Raw genomic sequence first — 19,409 nt, 5'->3', positions numbered from 1 at the left:
AACAAGGAAAAAATGTCCGAGTACCTTTACTTACCACATTAACGGCAGCACTATAATGGAGGTTGATAAATATAAGTACCTACGGGTAACTCTTACCAGTAATCTTTCATGAGGTGTGCACATTTCAGATATATGTGCGTCAGCTTTTCAAACGCTATGTTTTGTTAAGAGGAAACTTAGAAATGCTCCTGTAAGTGTTCGGCTTCTAGCTTATAACGCATGCGTTCGGTTAAAGTTAGAGTACGTGTCTGCGCTGTGGGACCCATATTTTCAGATAGATATAATAAAGCTTGAGGGCGTTCAAAGAAAGGCTGTATGCTTCATATTCGGAAAATATAGAAGTACGGATTCCCCATCGCCACTGATGGAACATATTAAGATTGCAACATTGGAAATGCGTAGAAAAATAAACCGACGCTTGTTAATTAACAATATTATGTCCGGAAAAGTCGCCCTACCTGAACGAAGTTATGCCCAAGGTGCTGCTACTAGGAAAACAAGGCGCACAGCGGAACATTCACTGAGGCCTATTTTTGCGAAACTTAATTTCTACAAACACGGTTGTTTGCCTAGAGCAGTAAAAGAGTGGAAAGAGTTGCCGCCAACTGTTATCAAGGCCGAAGACTTTTCGGCAGAAGTGGAACGTTTCTTTTGTGAGCTATAGATATTTGCAATTGTATAAATGTACATATTTTCTGCTAGTTTAGTTGCGTTCTGTCTGTTCGGGTTCTCTTTTATTGTTTTGTTGAAAATTGCATCTCCATTGTGTTAGCGTTGTTACTTTGGCCCCTTTTGCTGTTTTCGAGTTTATTGCTATTATTTATTGTTTGTCATTCCGAAAATGCTCCTCCTGCTACGGCCACGGAATTGGCCTGCAGTATGGTAGAGTAAATAAATAAAAAATAAATAAAAGCTACAGGAGTGCTTACGGACAAGACGTAGTTACTAAGATATGGAGCTACACCACTACTCGTCTTGTCCGCCTCATTGTGAACAAGGAACCCGTACGGGTTCCGAAACGTCTTTCATTTCGTTGGGCTCAATTGGTCAGTGACTGCAAACGTTTTTTTCACTTCAATGCCTGACGAGACGAATTTTCGTCGAAACTTTGACTAACTTCAGTTTGCCCACAACCGCTGCCGTGTCTATATTGGTAGTAGCGTTTCCTTGGCTTCCCACGTCATCTCTTTCCTGTCACCTCTCCCCGCCCCCACCGATATGGGAACTCCGAGCTAAGAGTGTAAAGTATGTTATTCACTCGATTCGTGATTGTGTCGGTTCTGCCCACTCTGTGCATCATCTCCCTTGCCTTGCCTTGCCTCATCTCCCTTGCCTTGCCTTGCCTATGGACTAGCATGTTAGTAGAAAGGTAAGCGCTGCATTTTGTGCAGTGCTTTTGCGGGGCTCATGGATAATTAAAGCTGTCAAAAGACTAATGTGGCGACGTCTAGGGAGGTCCAGAGGGCATTGTGTACATGCGACTCGATGGAAACGTCCAAACGAGCTACTCGCGTCGCCTTTCTGCTCTGCCACGCTCCGTCCATGTTTATACACGCTATGAACCACCCCCCGACGCGACGTGTAAGATGGCCACAGGAGCAGCAGCTGCAGCAGTGGAAAAGTCGAAGGATGAGGCAAAGAAAGCTTCGCTTTAATACCTTGGCGTATACACTAACGAACGAAAGACGTACTCAAGCACCCACCAAGATAACCTGAAAATAAAAGGGAAGCGGAATGCAGCAGTAAAGAAACGTAGGTCACTTTGGGGCTGCAATAAATATCAGGTGGTGCGTGGAATATGAAAAGGTGTAATGGTTCCAGCGGTAAATGTTCGCACCTGCCATTCTGTGCTTAAAATCGAAAATCTTGTCGGGGTTAGAAGTTAACCAAAAATCGGTAGGCAGCTTAGCTTCGAGAGTCCATGGCAAAACCACAAACGAGGCAGTGCAAGGTGACATGGGTTACGCCTCGTTTGAAGTCAAAGAAGCGCAGAGCAGAATTAGCTTTGAAGAAAGGCTCAGGAGCATTGACCGAATTAAATGGGTGGTTAAAGTGCACAAATATCTGCATCAGAAAAGCTTGGACACAGAATGAAGGAAAAGGTCAAGAAAGTTCGCAACCAAGTACAGGGTAATTGAAAGTGTAAGTTGATAACCACGAGTCATAAAGAAGAAAGTGGGAGAAACAGACAGTGAATTGAATGCAAAGAATAGAAACAAAAAAGGACTATATATTTACAAGAATGAGAAAAAAAATTTGAAGGTCAATCTGTACGATAACATGAAGGGAAGTGCCTTGCTTTTTGAGGCTCAAGCTCGTTGCCTAAAGTGACAAACATACTAGAGCAAATATTCGCTACAAGATGAGGCACATATATGCTGCAGCGAAAATCCTGAGACCACTCAGCACATCCTAATGGAATGTGGAGGGGTTCACTCATTGAGAGCCGTAGACGTTCCAGAAGCGCTTGGCTTTATAGTGGATGGAATGATCAACCGGTCAGCAGTCGAGATACGCAACAGATGTTTAGAGTATTGGTGGGGAAAAACGGGGAAGAGATTTATACGACCATATCCGTTACAGGCATAGGTAGCGGTACAAGCTACATAAAAAGTTTTGAGGAACGAATGAATGATTAAACTTTTATTTGAAGCAGTGACTTGTTACTCGAGATAGCAAGGTCCCTTATTTCAGGAACCCTCTGACCTGGATCGCCCGCCGGGCCCGGGCGACCAATCCGCGCTGGTCGACCAGGTCCGGCTTAGAGATTGTAGCCTCCCCCGTTTCAGTGAGGAGGTTTGGGTCTGCGTCTACCGGCTGCTGGTTGTGTCACTGTGATGGGTGTCTAGCAGGTTGCAATGTGCACAGGTTAGCTGTATAGCGTTGGTACGAAATGATGCAATAAGATGCCGTGGGTGAAGGTATTACTTTGGAGTCGCCTGTAGTCGGTGCCTTCGTTTCTTGATAGTTTCGAATGTGGGGGAGGGTATGCCCTGCGTCCAAGCCGATGGTGCTGCGGTAGTGCTTGGCATATGTCAGTGCTATGGTTTCTGTTTCCTCCGCTGATGTGGGTGGGTGGGACGTGTCTAGAATTTCGTGCGGGGAGGCCCTGTTGACTCTTGCGCGGGCCGTGGTATGTGCCGCTGTGTTCCCGTCGCCATCCTCGCATCCCTCGCGTCCAGGAACCCAGATGATGCAGGTGCAGGGGGAAGATGCGTCCTTGTGTTTCAGCACGCTGGTCACTTTGATGGAGATCTTGCCCTTCATGTAGCTGAGCGCCGCTGTCTGAAAGTCAATGAAGACCACTATGGCATACTCGCTAGTTTGGGTGGCGAGTGCTATAGCGGCCTTCTCAGCTGTGTCCACCCGTTCGGCGAGAAGTGTCGCCAACGCCAGTGTCGTTTCCTTGTAATGTGTGACGCTGATGGCGAAGGTTTTTCACCCCGGATACTTGGCTTTGTCCACGCAGCGCGCGTGCGGGTCGTTATGGTGCTTGTGCCTGATGGCGTTTACCCTGGCAAGCCGTCTGCATCGGTAGCGTTCAGGATGCATTTTCCGAGGGATCCGGTGAACTTGTAGACATTCTCCGAGCTTCGACGGGATCTTGCCCTCACGTTCGCCACCGAGTTCTAGGTTGATGGCGTATCCTGTGCGTCGGAGGACTGCTCGGCTTATGGTTGTGAGCTTGAGTTTTTCGATCTGGTTGAGGAGATGTGCTTCCGCGAGTTCTTCCCAGGAATTGTGAACTCCCATGCCAAGCAATCGGGCAGTGGAGGCGGTTGGTGGCAGTCCTATAGGGCGAGCTTCGTGGCCTTTCGTATGAGGAGGTTTAGCTTGTGTTTATCCGCTGTCTTCAGGGTAGGTAGATAGTTCCGTATGTAATGCGGCTCTAAAGGGGGGCTTGTACCATTCTCTAGGTGTCGTGCTCTTTGAGGTCGTTCCGGTGACTGGCCATCCGTCGTATGAGATGAGTAAGCTGTGTCACGGTGGGGGAGTGCGGTGAAGCCGGACCCATTCTTGTGTATATGGAGCCGAATATTTTGAAGCGAGTCGACCTTCGGTATTAGGACTCCCTGTATAAGCACTTGTGGGCCCGGTGCGCGGTGACTTGAGGGTCTGCCCCGGCTGCGTGCCCCGAGCACTAGCAGCTCGGATTTGTCCGGGGCACAGTGGAGCCTGCTGGTGTCGAGGTACCGTTCGATAATGCTGACCGCCTCCTGAAGACCGTCCTACTGCTCGCCCGTGCTCGCGCCTCGTCCACAGTGTGACATCTGCATACAGAACGTGGCGTATCACTGGGATGGTGTCTAGGAGGCGGGGAAGTTTGAGGAGGGCCACGTTGAAGAGGAGTGGCGAAACCACCGAACCTTGTGGCGTACCGCTGTTAGGTAGGTGAAGTGTCTTGCTCCATAGGTTGACAGTCCCTACCATGGCCATACGGTTGGTGAGGAAAACGCGCATGTAGGCCTATGTTCTGGCGCCGCAGGCGATAGCTTCTGAGCTACGGAGAATGTTTTGTAGCTCACATTATCGAAGGCGCCATTTACGTCTAGAGCTAGAATGGTGGACTTGCTGTGTTTGTTCAAATGGTCAAGAGATTTTGGAGTACGCTAAGCTTCGCCTGTAAGAGTGGAACGCGATAGCATTCAAAGACCCCTGTCTGTTTTCCATGCTTCCCGGCAACTTCAGCTTATGTAACTGTAACGTTTACCGGGAAACGCTGGCGGCAAACGATAAGCACGAAGGCAAGCTCTCTGGTAGAAATGCGGCCTCTTGCTTGGGTCAATCTCCTGTTCTTGTTTCATAATTTAATATTTCAGTCTGAGAAGAGCTAACATAAAGAATGTGCGCTGTCGGTGGGTTTTTTTTTTGTTTTTTTTTTCATTGCATTTGTTTGTGGGCTGCCATTCTCAAAATTCCGAGGAATATCTTTGCAAAGGATGAAAGAGGAGATATGATCAACTTTGGTAGTAGAAGAGTGGTTTGGTATGCGTGCTTCGGAATCTGGTTCGAAATTCTTTTTGTCGAAGCGACGCCGGAAGCGGGTCGTCGACGCTGGATTTTCCGCGACAGGGGGCCCTTAGCGCTATTGCGTTAAGCTATCTTCCTTTAGCTGGAAGAGGACGCCTTCAGTGGGGAGAATCTGGCGGAAGTCACATATGGTGTTTGGATAGCGATTGTTTTCCGCAAGATGTGGAATAAGCCGCTCGTCGACCATTTTTTCAAATAGTTTCCTGGCGCAGGACGTAAAGGAGAGGAGGCGGAGATTCGCGATGGAGATAGGTTCTAACGCGAGAGCGTTAAGGGCCCCGTGTCGCAGAAAATCGGGCGCGGGCGTCCCGAATCCGGCGTCGAGTGACCCTTCGGAACAAAGAATTTCGAACCAAATTCCGAGCCACGTATACCCAACCATTCTCCTACTACAAAAGTTGCGTATAACTTGTCTTTCGTTCTTTACAAAGTTACTCATCGGAATTTTGAGAACGGCAGCACGCAAACAAATTTAACGAGAAAAAAAAACACCGACATTGCATATCTTTTATTTCAGCTCTTCTCAGACAGAAATCCTAAAAGTGCGATACAATAACAGGAGATCGACCCACACAAGAGGCCGCGTTTCTACTAGAAAACTTGCCATCGTGTACAGCGTTCGCCACCAACGTTTCGCGATAATCGTTACGGTTACATAAGCTGCAGTTGCCAGGAAGCATGAAAAGCAGTCAGGGGTCTTTCAATGCTATCGCCTTCCACTCCTAATGGGGGTGGGGGGAGGGGGGCAGAGACTGTTCAACTTCGGTTTGAATTATGTAGTGATCACTCCCTAGCGCGTCCGGGAGTCGGATCCACGTGGCCTTCCACACGTCTCGAACGTGAGATCAGGATTGGTGTCCCTCGACACGCTGTTGCCCACTTGGGTTAGTTGAAGCAGGTCATTCCAAAATCGTGAGGCCGTGTTACTGTGTGGCGTCGTGAACCCGTGCTCCTTGCTTGGTGGTATTACGGTAGCCCCAGGGCACGTGTGGGGCCTGGAGCTACACAGGCCTCATACTTGGCCACACGGCTGCCACTAAAACAAGCTGGTTGCCGTTAACGTTCTTGCGAAAGCCCGTGAAGGTCCCGGAGGAAGTGGTAGAAGTGGCGTAGGTGATACCGCAGCGGGCTGTAGAGATTGGCCGAGTATAGGCTCTGTTGCGTCTTGCGAGTCGGAAACACCACCACTATGGTGTGCTCGATTTCAGTGTCTTCAATTTCATGAGGCTGTGTGGTTAGTGTCTTCTTGACGAGAATTCCGGCGCGGGCGGTGTGTGCCATGCATAGTGTTGTAGCCGGGGAGCTTGATTTTCTCTGTATTCGTTTCCTGTTAGACGATTACGTCTGGATTGATTGTTTTCAGATATTCTTGCAAGTAGGCCGATCGGAGTCTACAGGATCTGCAATTCCAGTACCAAGTGTGGAGGATGGGAAGTAGCTCGGGCTGTCTGCGTTTGGAAGCCGTCTTGTTGGTAGTTGTCTTCCGCCTGAAGTAAGTTGTTTGATGTTGTCGAGCTAGAATCCTCCACAGATTCCATTAGGGCTGCCTTTCGTCCTTTGCCCTTTGCGTTTGGTTCCTGACTGCTGTGCCAGCTGTTCATGAGTCACAAAATTGTTGTAAGCATAGGTCATGAAGTTTTGTAGTGCCGTGAAGCCATCAGTTTACCGCCTAGTGTGGCAACCGTGCAGGTTAGTGGCTCTACCTTTTTCATGATTTTAGTATCACTGTCTGTGTGGTTTCGTCTGCTGATGCGACAAGTTTCGTAGTGAGGGGTTCCTTGAAGACTTGTAGGCGTCGTTCAACGGGGTCGATAATCTTCGCTTCATATGCTTGCAGCTGTTCGTCTATCTGCTTCATTAGTCTGGCTTCTACATGTTTTAGTATTCTTTTCTCTGTTCGCTACTCTGTCCTCAGGTCCTGCTGTGTTGCACTCCGCTGGCGGTCAATGTTGCATCGTCCTCTGCAGATCCCATACTTCATGTTCGAGAGTCCGCATAGGCGTTGTCTCACCAGAACTGCTCGCATTGCGCGGGAGACTCGAGCCGTAGCGGCGCAAGTGACTGGCCTAGCGGTGAGAGGCCGTGACCGAGTTTTGAGGAAGAGGAAAAAAAGATTAAACAAATGTATACAAAAATAGTAGGATGAAAAGCCTGTAGAGAATGTCTGATTAACTAAAGCAGGCTAGGTGACTCTGCCACTGCGCTGTTTTAAAGGGAATGAAAATAAGTCATCATCATGATCAAGGACAATAAATAAAGGGTCTTGTCTTGTCTAATCACATTGCGTGCGTGACGTAGATCTCCTGCACCTTATAGAATGTACGCGAACACAACGGATTACGCTGATATACGTTAAATGACACGTCCGAGAATTTGGGTGGGTGGATGGACGGATGCTATGAGCGTCCTCTTTGAAACGAGGCGATGGGCTGCACCACGAAGCTCTTGCAGTTATTTTCCCTAATGTCCTACCTATCTTTAGAAAAAAAAAACACGAAGAATGTCCGCCATAAAGCTTCCTGAGCCACAGTAAGAAGCTTTCGTTTTGTTCGCGGGGCGAATCAGAAAGTCTTTGCCCCTATTTTTTTATGCGAAGCATATTACGAGGGCTCAACCCAGCTCCTCAGGCGCGGCGGTGACCATGAAATCACGTGACACCGTGACGTCACGACAGAGTAGAACCGGCGCTCCAACTCCCGCCGTCGCTCGCGGCGTCGCGCCCCGCATCGGGCGCGGTGCGCGTCGAGCAACGCAGCGTTCGGCGCGACAACGAAATGTGCGCCTGAGCAAGCGCCGCACGCCTGAGCCGACGTTATGCGAAGCATATTACGAGGGCTCAACCCAGCTCCTCAGGCGCGGCGGTGACCATGAAATCACGTGACACCGTGACGTCACGACAGAGGAGAACCGGCGCTCCAACTCCCGCCGTCGCTCGCGGCGTCGCGCCCCGCATCGGACGCGGTGCGCGTCGAGCAACGCAGCGTTCGGCGCGACAACGAAATGTGCGCCTGAGCAAGCGCCGCACGCCTGAGCCGACGCCGACGACACCGGCTTTTCTGCGACACGAGCTCCTTAACGCTGTCGCGTTAAAATAAAGGCTAGTATGCTTCGCATCCTGGGCTTAACCTTAGCTAAGCCACAGCCATTTTTATTTAGCGAAATTAGGGCTGTAAATGCGAAGTCAGCATATCCATTACCAGCGGTGGACATTTCTTGGACGCGCCTGGCCTTATCTGCCGGTAGCTCCGCGGCACGGCGCTGCTGTCAACATGCCGGTTGTCCTTCACACATCCACGGCGTAAGAGCAACGAAGGGTGCTTCGTTCAATGGTTCTCGGTTCTCGGTTGAATGGCTCATTCTTTGGGCCATTCTGGATCCATACCGATGTTTGGAAATTCACACCAGGAAAATGCGCCGTCATCAGCCCGAATCACTGAAAAGGCGCAATCACTGACTTACGCTTCGTACGTGTGAAGATGTGATTATTTGCACAAGAATTGGGAGGTTGAAAAGGCACACTTCTAAAGTTGTACTGCATCCGCCGTGATTTCGTAGTGTGGGGATGGTGTTGGGCTGCTAAGCACGAGGTCGCGGTATCGTATCCAGGCCATAGCGGCCGCATTTCGATGAGAGCGAAATGCGAAAACACCCGTGTACTTAGATTTAGGCGCACCTTAAAGAACCCCAGGTCGTCCATATTTTTGGAATACCCCAATAGGGCGTGCCTCATAATGAAACAGTGGTTTTGGCATGTAAAACTGCATAATTTAACGCTTTCTTTTAGGTTGTACTGCAGTGAAGCCACTTTAAAGGGCATGCGCCTTTTATGAAAACATCAGACGCTCGAATCGCATGAAATTTGCAGCGCTTTTTTGAAAAGTAGCATTTGCAAAGCCGTAAAGATACCTCGAATACACCAAAGGGTTAAACACTTCTTTCAAGTGAGATTCGATTTCTTCAAAATTCGGCATCCGCCGAACAGCCAAGCACTTGCGTGATGCGGAGAAAGCAACGCACATGATAGAATTGCGAGAGAACAAGGTGAAACAAGTTTCTCAGTGAATAATGAAATTAACAAAAGAGCAGTTTACACATTGATAAATTAAATAGATGCATTGACCACTACAAAGGCGCAAAAAATGTTTAAGTTCTTACTCAAGTCGTGGAACAAGCGAAGTAATCCCCATGTTCAAAAGTCTTGCGTATGTGTATAAATATAGTCGACAGCTGTGAGCTCGGTTCGACGACTGATGGCTGTGCTCGTAGCTGGTGTTCCGGTTTGCGTGCTACTCGTATTTCCGGGCACAATTCCTCCAAGAAGAGTTAGGCTCTTATCCCACATGTTTCACAGTGTTTGTTTTCTCATCGTCACCACCGCGTGATAGCATAAAGTGTGCAAAAGTGTGCGTGACAATAAGTGTGCACATCTTCTGTAGCGAGATAATTGAACCGGTATGTTTTCGTTTCCCTTATAAAAGCTGGCTCAACTGCGCGCACCATATTAAGAAAAAAGATGACCAAGGTTGCATGAATCGACTAGTAGTGTTCAATGGGATCGTCCTGCGCGCGTTGGTCGTCTCCGGATGCTCGCAGTGGAACGTGCCGTTGGTTATGTTCTGCTGGAAGATCGGCTCTGCCCTGTGCACGGGAAACACGGTCGTCGTGAAGCCGGCCGAGCAGACGCCGTTGACGGCGCTGTACGCGGCCAGCCTGGTGCGAGAGGCCGGGTTCCCCCCGGGCGTCGTAAACGTGGTGCCGGGATTCGGGGAGACCGCAGGCGCCGCTCTCTCCAACCACATGGACGTTGACAAGATCGCCTTCACTGGATCCACGCAGGTATTCTTTGCATATTCTTGGAATGCAGTTTACCATGCCCCTCTTTGCTTTGGCGCAACGAGCGAACATAGTGTAAATGTAGATTAGGACCTTTAGAGTTATTCGCACATACCATTCTCGGACTTTAGTCAAGAACAATGTAGCTTGAAACAAATAAGAAATGCAAAAAATTTCAATTTGAGGACAGGTAGCTTAGAATAAAGACAAAAATATTAGTGGGAGCACTTTCGGTAACTTTGTTCATCCTCATCACCCCTGGACACGTCGTCTTCTTCGCGACCTTAGCGGATAGAGTCACGGCACCGAAACTGCGGTGCACATTCTTTGCGACAGTATGCCGGACCACAAGGTCAGTATGTCAATTTAGGAACCTGTCTTAGGGAGGCTCGATATGTAGAAAGGGATATTTCGTGAGTTGACCCAACTGTTGGATGCACTGACAGCAATTGTGAGTCAGGCGTCTACGTCACCCTTCTGGAGTCTGGCGAAAACTTGAGCTTCACCCGTGCTAAAGTAGGCGGCCGCGCAGAGACGTTGACGTCAGATGATCCACGTTGTTCCACTTGGAACAGGGCGGCGTAGGCAAGCGGCAACTTGAATAGTGAGTAATGACTAGCGATCGTAAGAGAGATTTGGCACCTCTGCTACTTGAGGGACGGCTTTTTATTATGGAAGCTTCCGGAGAGCCGACGACAACGGGCCCGGTAGGGATCATATGTGCAGATGAGCGTGACGAACGTTATCAGCAGTGTGCACATTATTCACTGCCATGTTACAGACGTGCTCTCTGCGTCGCTGTTTGCATGTACCCTCCAAGGTTGGCCGACTGATGCTGAAGGCCTCGGCTGACACAAACTGCAAGCGCGTGTCACTGGAGCTCGGAGGGAAGAGTCCGCTGATTGTCTTCCCAGATGCCGACCGTACGTACGCACGTTCTACGCAGTATCCTGCACAGCTCTCCGCACATTTTCCCGGAGATTGCAAATATTTTAATGTCGGCAGAACTGTCATCAATAATGGCTTCTGTCAAGTCTTTTTTAGGAAGATAGCTTCGTACGTTTCCCAGAAGGAATGAAATACTGTCGTATACTGGGACTTTGGGCTGGTGTGAATGTGGCCATGTAGTGTGGCAGGATAACAGCGAGCGAGTTTGCGGTAAACGCTACGACTTTAGTTCTCTAACGGTATCAGTCAGGGAGTCGTAAGTGAATAATTTGTTGTTCATTGCTAGCTTGTCAATTAAAACGAATCTTAAAGGAAGTGGGCCGAGCCTCTGTCGCATGTGCAAAACGTTTTTGGCTGGCTATTCTGACACGTGCCGAATAATCTTCGCGAACTGCAAAGGGTGTATGCTTCAGCTTTGATGTTGCAGAAAGAATTGAACTTTTATCTTTAAATCTCGCAAATTTTTCAATTATCGGACGGTTCTTTCCAACCTGGTAATGCCCTAGTCTATGCGCCCTTTCAATATCACTAATGTTAATCGTAATGGCTAGCTTATCAGCACAAAATGAGACAACTTGCGACTCTGATCGCGTCCAGCTCTCCCCATTCTCATCCGTAATTCCAAAAAATACCAGATTCGACCGGCGCTGACGGTTCTCTGAGGCATCGCACTTTCCGGCTAAGGCTTTTACTTCAGCAGTAAGTTTGGCAATTTCAGCATTTGGGGAGGAGACTGACTCTGAAACGGCATAACGGTTATTTTCAGCAAGTTTTTCTAAGGCATCTATACGACTTGAAAGACTGTTGACCAGGTGCTCAGTATTGCTTTGGGCTACCCGGATCATTGTTTCCTCAGATAACAAGGTAGTTTGCGATGCTTCAAGTCGCGACAAGGTATTAGAAATGAATTCAAGGGAAGGTGCGGTGTTATGATCAGGACCGGGAGTAAGTTCGACGTCCCCAGACAAAATGAGCGTAAAAGCCACGACAACAGCACTTGCATACAAATAAACCAGTTTCAGCAAACGTCGACAAAAGTCACGCATTCCAGGGGGGCACAATACCGCAAGCAAGAATGGGTTGCTGCTGCGAAATGAAGCAGCAGAAGGTAAGTAACTAACCTGCTTCAAGAAAGCGACCGTCATGACAGGTGCCTGCGTGGTAGCGTGCCCCGACTGGCAGCGGAACGGAGGCGGGTTTACTGGACCAGCGGCGTTGACCGCGCACAAGGTGGCTCCAGGTTGCCAGATGAGAGCATCAGTAATGGCGGAAATCATTGCCCACATAGCAGCTCCTATCCTTGTTCCGTTGAAAAGTTGGCCAGAAACTGTGAAGCGGCGATATGCTGTGCCCTCGATGCTTGCAAGGTAGGCGGGAATGCTTCAAATGACCAACACAAGGTAGGCCTGCGTCAAGAAAGGGACCGTCATGACAGGTGCCTACGCGGTAACATGCTCCGATTGTGTCTCCCTGATTAACAGCTGGTGCTGCCTCTCTAGAGCTCACGCGCATAAATTTGACGAGTGGTGATGCCATTCTCGAATATGCGCAAATAAATCTGTGCTTACCTTCGTTTCCACCACTGTGCGACCTTTCAGTTGATGCTGCAAGTGAGGCGCAAAAAACAGGGACAGATGGCGCGTACAACACGACGTCTGTCCCTGTTTCTTGTTTTTTTTTCGTTTTCTTTTGCGCGTCACTAGCAGTATGTCCTGCTAACAAGGCCGAATTTCTACACGTTCAGTTGATATTCGGTGTTTGTGCTGTCCGTTTCCATCTTGTTGTGTCCGTGTCTACGTGCATAAGTTTTTTTTATTTGGTGAAACTTGCCGAGACAGTCATTAGAAAGTGCAGCGTTCGTCTACGTACAGTCGTCGCACGACATATACGTAAGACGCTGGGCCGTTTGTTGTATTCGCAGTGCAAGTGGCGGCGACTGTGGCGCACCGCTGCGTGTTCCTGAATACAGGCCAAGTGTGCTGCGCCCCGACGCGCATCTTCGTGCATCGGGACGTGTACGAGCAGTTCGTTGCCGCTTCCGTCAAGATGGCGCAGGAGCGCATACTGGGGGATCCCTTCGAAAACACCACCACCCAGGGACCGCAGGTTGGACCTATTGCTGTATTTATCGCGATAGCAATTATGTGGACACTCCGAGCGAATGTTCGCTCTCATCGTTGCAGTCAGGATTGCCGTCAGGCTTCTTATATATTTAGCTATATAAGCATGTTATACGCCCTAGAGCTTCATAGAATAATTACTAGAGGTAACTCTGGCGCAGCAGTCGTTGTACCACCATGGGAATGATGGGAAGCACATGGACCTTCCGCATGCGTGCCTGCATGACCTTACATTTCCCGAGGGGTCAGTTATAGCCTGCAAAGAAACTTCACGTCTCCTTATCGAATTCTTAAGAGAGACTGGTTTGATAGACAATGGTGAAACCCTTCAGCGCTATTGTAAGAGACGCTCGGGTGGAGCAATTGCCGGCCTTGATCGCCAGGCTAAACCCACCTGTTGCTACAATTCACCACCACCACCACCATACATGGATTTGTCTGATCTTCGTGCTTGTGGATTCAGACGTTCTTGTGGCTTTGTATATTGCGCTATATAAATCTTGCTGTCGTAAATTTGAGCGCAATCTATGCTCTTCAATAGCGGAAGACACCGCGAACACGCACAATTGCTATTAATTGCATCGAGTGAGCTTGTTCAGATGGCCAAACCGAACGGTTCCAAACGTCTCAAGGCACTGGCATGCACGCCATAAATGAATGATGGCGTTTCATTCGCTTGTCGATACATGCATCCGTGGCTTAGTGGTTTCGATATCAGGCTTCTGTGTTCGAGTCCTGCCGTCGGACAGTTTTAATGGTGTTTAATTATTTTTTTACGCAGTACATTGTTGAAAAAGACGAGTTTACAAAGCCGTTTGAAGCCAAAAAGACGAAGTTTAGGCAAATTCATGTACTTCCCATGATTCCCATGCTAGTACAACCGCTCTCATTGCAGCTACCGCAGACACTAGCACCAGAGTTCCCTCAAGTAATTATTGTATGAAACTCTATGGTATATGCTATGTCATTCTATATGTCGTGCTGTATATGGGAGTAATAATGTTACGCAGTTCTACCATTAAAGTTTTGATACCAGGTCCTACATTCTTTACTAAATTATTCCTCAGAATTTTGAGAATGGCAGCTCAAAAACAAATGTAATGAAACATAACACACACAGTGCACACATGTTATCTTAGATCTTCTCAGACAATAAAATATATATTAAAGGTGCAAAACACTATGAGAGCTCAAACCTGAAAGTGATGCAGTTTTATTGGCGCGGCTTTTTACAAACAGCATAGCGAGCCTGTGCTATGTGTTTACAAGGCCTAAACGGCGTGGTAAAGCTGTTATGGGTGCCATAAATTTTGGCGTACCCGTGAATATCACGTCTGCGTTAGATGTAATCGCGTTTAATTAAACAATGTCCGAGAAGTTTAAACGCTACAGTAAACCTTCCTATCGTAGTCACTGCGTCACCCTGCGGCCGAAACTGCAAACTTTTACAGCGAAGCTGTTAAGGGCTGCTTTCCCCAGGATAGTGTCCGTGTGTTAACAAAAAACTGTCATCCTCAAAAATGGCTCCAGCGACGTCGCTTCTTCCACAGCTGGCTCGTTGGCGCCCCTCGGTGGTATACCGCGCGAACGCGCTCGCGCTCCCGCGTTCGTCGACATCACTAATTAATTAATTGATTCAGAAACACAAAGACGTAAACAATTGTACGGAGAATTACAGCGAAGCTGTTAAGGGCTTGTTCCCCGAGGATCGTGTCCTTGTGTAGTATAAGGAGTATAAGGAGTTGTGTAAGTATAAGGAGCGACATTTGTGCTAGCTGGTAACTATTCATCGTTGATTTGAACAGAGCCACGCAGAACGCTAAAGAGACAGGTGTACTCGCAACTAAAACTTATGTGAAAGTACGATTCACATACAACTTAGGAGTAAAACTCTCGCAATGGAAGAAAGCGTCTAGCTATTACGCAAAGCCATACACTAAACACAATCGGAAATCCAATCAAGACACATCCACTGTGTTCATCAGAAATTAATGTTCAAGTTAGGAGCCAGAAGAAGGGGTTCGATTTTAAGGGAGTGTAGACACTAAATTATCTGGTGACGATTTATTACTCTTAGTTAATACGCAACATCTAGGGGACAATGCACGTGCACGACCGTGTCCCCAGTAATGAAATATCACGCACCCCACTGTTTCTCGCTTCAATATTCCCACCTGCAGGGATGAATAACTTTTGAATGACTTGACCGTTGAGTACCAGATGTGATGGAATTCACATATGCACCCTTGTGTGTTCGCGACAGCACACTCATGCGTCGTCTGGTCAATTGCGCGCATGCGACCGCGTTATTCGACGCTATCGGTGGGAGACGTGCACGTGCAGCCGCTCTGAAAGAACTGCTTCGCCTCAAAGGGCCACACTTTCGTATGCAATAGCACTACTTGGTTCTTGGGCGTTTTGTAGGTGTCCGGCGGTACATGTAATGAAAGGAACGATAAGATGTACGTGTAGTATGTATGAGGTCTATGTAGAGTACAGAGAAAGGTAATAACATGTATGGAAGGCTGTTATGTAGTATATCCGGGTATATTAAACTAAGAGATTTGAAACGAACATTCGGAATGCGCTTGCCCGTAGGTGGACCAGGCTACTTCGGGAAGCTTTGTAGTGAGAACCAGAGGCGTTACCTCTGCTCCACAGCAGCAGGTGTTATCGGCAGGCGAAGTAGCGCCTAGTTCGCGCGGCGCTCCTAGCGGTTCCTGATGTCACGGGAGGGGGCTGGATAATTGTATATGAAAGGACGCGCTCGTTGGCCTGTTTCCAATGCGTGCTGCAAAATGTATCCGGGAGCATCTATCTACCTCCGCGGCACCTGCGAAGCCACGCGGTAGACCGTGAAAGTACGCGTCGGAAGACGCACGCGCCCAGAGCAACAAGGCTCGGCGTGCGATGCAATGGTAATGCAATCACATTTCTAGAGTATGCACCTACGTACTTTACGGACCGTGAAATAATGATCGTTGGCGCTGAACCTCCACCACCAGCAAGGACATTGTCACCTCGTTTGTCAGTGGAGTAAACAAAGGAGAGATCGTGATGGTTTTAGATGTGTGTGTTTCCATTAAAAAATTGGGGAGGCCGCAACACTTCCGGGGGCTACTGCAAAGGCAGTAAAGGGAACACATTGGGGGACTACATGGGGGACTACTTTGGGAAACTACCTTAGGAAACAACCTTAGGAAACAAGAGTGAATCATATAAATTTCCCAGTGTAGTCCCCCATGCAGTCCCCCAACGTGTACCCTTTAGTTCTTTCGTAGTATACCCTCGGAACTGCTGCGGGCTCCCCAATTTTCTTGCTCTCAATAATGAAGTTCTTGCGATGGGAGCCCTGTTTCATTTTTATACTTTAAAATGGTCCTTAATTACCTTTTAGCCGTCTGCTGTCAGTATTACTGCTACCGCCGCCGCCGTCTTGCTGACTAGCTCAGACACCGAAAACACACACCAGCACATAAATACCCGCGCCTCCACCGAAATGCCACAGGCAGATATATATGTAAAGATGCATTTACGAGCTCTCTTCACTGAGCTACAATACAGCCAAGAACACTGACAAAGAATCTCTATAATAATCGTTTTCTTCCACACAGTGCTCGCAGTCTCTTGACAATTACACACACACACACACACACACACACACACACACACACACACACACACACACACACACACACACACACACACACACACACACGCACACGCACACGCACACACGCACGCACACACGCACGCACGCACGCACGCACGCACACACACACGCACGCACGCACGCACGCACGCACGCTCACACACACACGCGCACACGCACGCTCACACACACACGCGCACACGCACGCATGCTCACACACACACAAGAAATAACCCTGGTGGTGTTAACCAGTGCCACCACTCACAAACCTTGGCGGCGGATGTGGCACATTCTTTCTTCCGCAGGTGTCACGAGTATGTGACCTCAATAAACCCACAGATGCTACCTGAAGGCATCAATAGAGACTTTTAGCTCAGCGGGTTTACCTTTCGCTCCGCTCGCGGTCTCCACCGTTGCGCCAGCGGAGCGGCTCGCGAAAAAGGAATTTTAGCCCGGCGGATCACTGACCCGCTCGAGCGGGGTAAAGAGCGGGGCGCTCTGCTGCCCCACCTAGTGGTCCGAATAGGAGTTACTGAGAAATGAATTTGAATTACCCTTGCTTTTATAATGCAAGGAATGTTGAATAAAGATATATTACATGTTCTCAGTACATTATTTGTTAATTATATACTGAGTACTAATGTACAGGTCAGCGCCGCAGTCGCCGTCGTCGATGTAGAACTGCCGGCGTTCATGTTCTCGGCTGCCATCTTGCATCTTGCATTTCCCATACACGCCCGCGCGCGCTTACGCACGCTCGCGCGCTGCGTATACCCTCCGCTGGGGAGTGCTTTCCAGCGGGCGTAAACGCTGCTCCGTAAAACCGCTGGCCGCCTCAGCGTTGTGCGCATGCGCAGTCGCGTCTCCGCTCGCACGCTCCGCTCCGCTGGCCGTAAACCCGCTGGGCTAAAATTCTCTAGTGTTGCGGATTCGAGACCCTCGTTGTGCAATAAAGGAGAAGAACGGGGCTCAACCTTTTGGACAGCGTGACATTCTACGAAGTCACGACAACGTGGCAGTATTAACACACCGTCAGCGAATTTCACAATCCGACAACAATGCTAACACACAGACCGCTAAAATCACTTTGCATCCGTCAGCTTGGCGAATGACGCAGCCCTCTGGCGCATTGACCTTTGCAGGGGACTGCTAGACATAAGGAAACTCACGCAAAGGAGGCATACTGGGCTTATGGAAGTCTCCGGCCAGTGCTTAAACGCTGACCGTGCCTTCCGTGTCATTCAAGTGCCAGTGGAGGATATAGCTCCCCAGGTACGAGCAGTAAGACAACTCCTGGGTCCGCTTTAGCCTCTCACACCGGCGCGGGCGTGGCTCGATTTGATTCACCGCAGCCCTCGAAAATAGCTGGATGCCACAAAAAGCTTCCGATTTGGCTAATCAGTGCCATTTTCGTACTTCAACCTATGCATTTACGCCATAGTCGCACCTCTCAGCTCACCAGAACGGCTGGAAACAAGGTCCCACTGCCTACCAGCGAGAAGTGGCGACTAAGAGCGTTCTCGCAGTTCATACCGGCGAGTACACGGATTGACACCCGCCGTCTTTGGGCGCGGTATCTGCCGGCCTTGTTTCTTCCTCTTCCTAGTTGCTGCTTCTGCCATCGAAAGGTTTGAGGTCGGAGACGTCCACTGGACCGCCAGATGGTCTACCGTTTGAGTCCGCCAGATTATACACGAGACATGACATTTTCATCTCCACTCGGTGAGGGTTTGCGAGAGAAGGCTCGGAAAGTCACGGTAACGGAGGCGAAACCTTCGTTGCCGAAAGGAATGAGGCATTTTGCATATTGAGTGAGCCGTCTTAATAGAATGATCAGAGCAGTGAAAGTGACCGAGTTAGACCGCGCGCCCATGCTTACATCTTTATTGTGATCAAGGGACCTGTACGGGGCCCGAAACGTCGGTTCTTTCTTTTTATTTTTATTTCATTCTTGGCGAGTGCACGTTTTTTGGCACCATTATGTTTCCTCGCCAGACGAGTTTTCGTCGAACACTTGACTATGACCAAGTTAGACAAACGTTAGAAAACATGTAAGAGCTGCACACTTGCCTAATATTAGCCAACTAATAGAGTACCACGGAATCGTATAGTCGCACACGAGATAAAGAACGTTTGTAAGCGTTCACCCTGTGGGCGTCGATGTAGGGTCGGTGAGTCGGTAGATTCCGCTTCACGATGACGGCAGGGACGAGCGTGGCATGGGCGCACAATGATCGAATAGCAGGGTGTGCCTGGCACAGTCTGGTCCCAGACAACCAACAGAAGGCCCAGGGCTGGAATTCGTCCCGCTCCGAGTACAGTGGACCGCGGCCGCCTGTGGAATCGCCAGGTTAATGAATTAGCCAGGCAGCAGCTGGGCTTCGGGAACGAACCGTTCGCGCTCTTGCAGCCTGGTACTGCTTGTTTCTGTGCTGCTCCACGATCATCTTCCAGCACTTATTTTTTCCTTTTTCTCGTTCTTCGCGTGTTAGTTCGCTATTGGTCGAAACTGTTCGATTGTCATTTCCGGTCTTCTTTTTCCTTATTTTCCGTTCGCCACATGCCAGCATCATGGCTTCTTCGTTGTCTTCGTTGTCCTGGCGTCATTTCGTCTAAGCGTCGTACACGGATGGATGGAATAAACTTTATTGTCCAACGGATAAGATGATCTACCCACCCCCCGACACGCAGGTCAGGGGGCGAGTGCCGCCGCCTCATATGCAGGTTTGGAGGCCTTGGGTCCCAGAAACCTCTTCAGCCATTTGGACGAGCCGGAGCTGTAGCTCAGAGTCCGAGCTGCGCAGCAGGGTCTCCCAGGTGTCTCT

At 49.1% G+C, this 19,409-nt stretch overlaps 1 protein-coding gene across 2 annotated transcripts in view; it reads left to right on the top strand.

The window, feature by feature from the left end:
• LOC135911970 (aldehyde dehydrogenase 1A1-like) overlaps nucleotides 1–19,409 on the top strand; it is a 360,058-nt gene that overhangs the window by 108,213 nt on the left and 232,436 nt on the right. For both annotated transcript variants that reach the window (XM_065444352.2, XM_070527411.1), the window contains exons 6-8: nucleotides 9,625–9,867; nucleotides 10,685–10,787; nucleotides 12,734–12,918. In XM_065444352.2, coding sequence (XP_065300424.2) covers nucleotides 9,625–9,867; nucleotides 10,685–10,787; nucleotides 12,734–12,918 — 531 coding nt within the window. The remainder of the gene's footprint in view (nucleotides 1–9,624; nucleotides 9,868–10,684; nucleotides 10,788–12,733; nucleotides 12,919–19,409) is intronic.

Source organism: Dermacentor albipictus, chromosome 10 (genome assembly GCF_038994185.2).
Source record: "Dermacentor albipictus isolate Rhodes 1998 colony chromosome 10, USDA_Dalb.pri_finalv2, whole genome shotgun sequence".
Taxonomy (NCBI): domain Eukaryota; kingdom Metazoa; phylum Arthropoda; class Arachnida; order Ixodida; family Ixodidae; genus Dermacentor; species Dermacentor albipictus.
The sequence above is the reverse complement of the archived record's forward strand: the minus strand, read 5'-3'. Positions and strand labels throughout refer to the sequence as shown.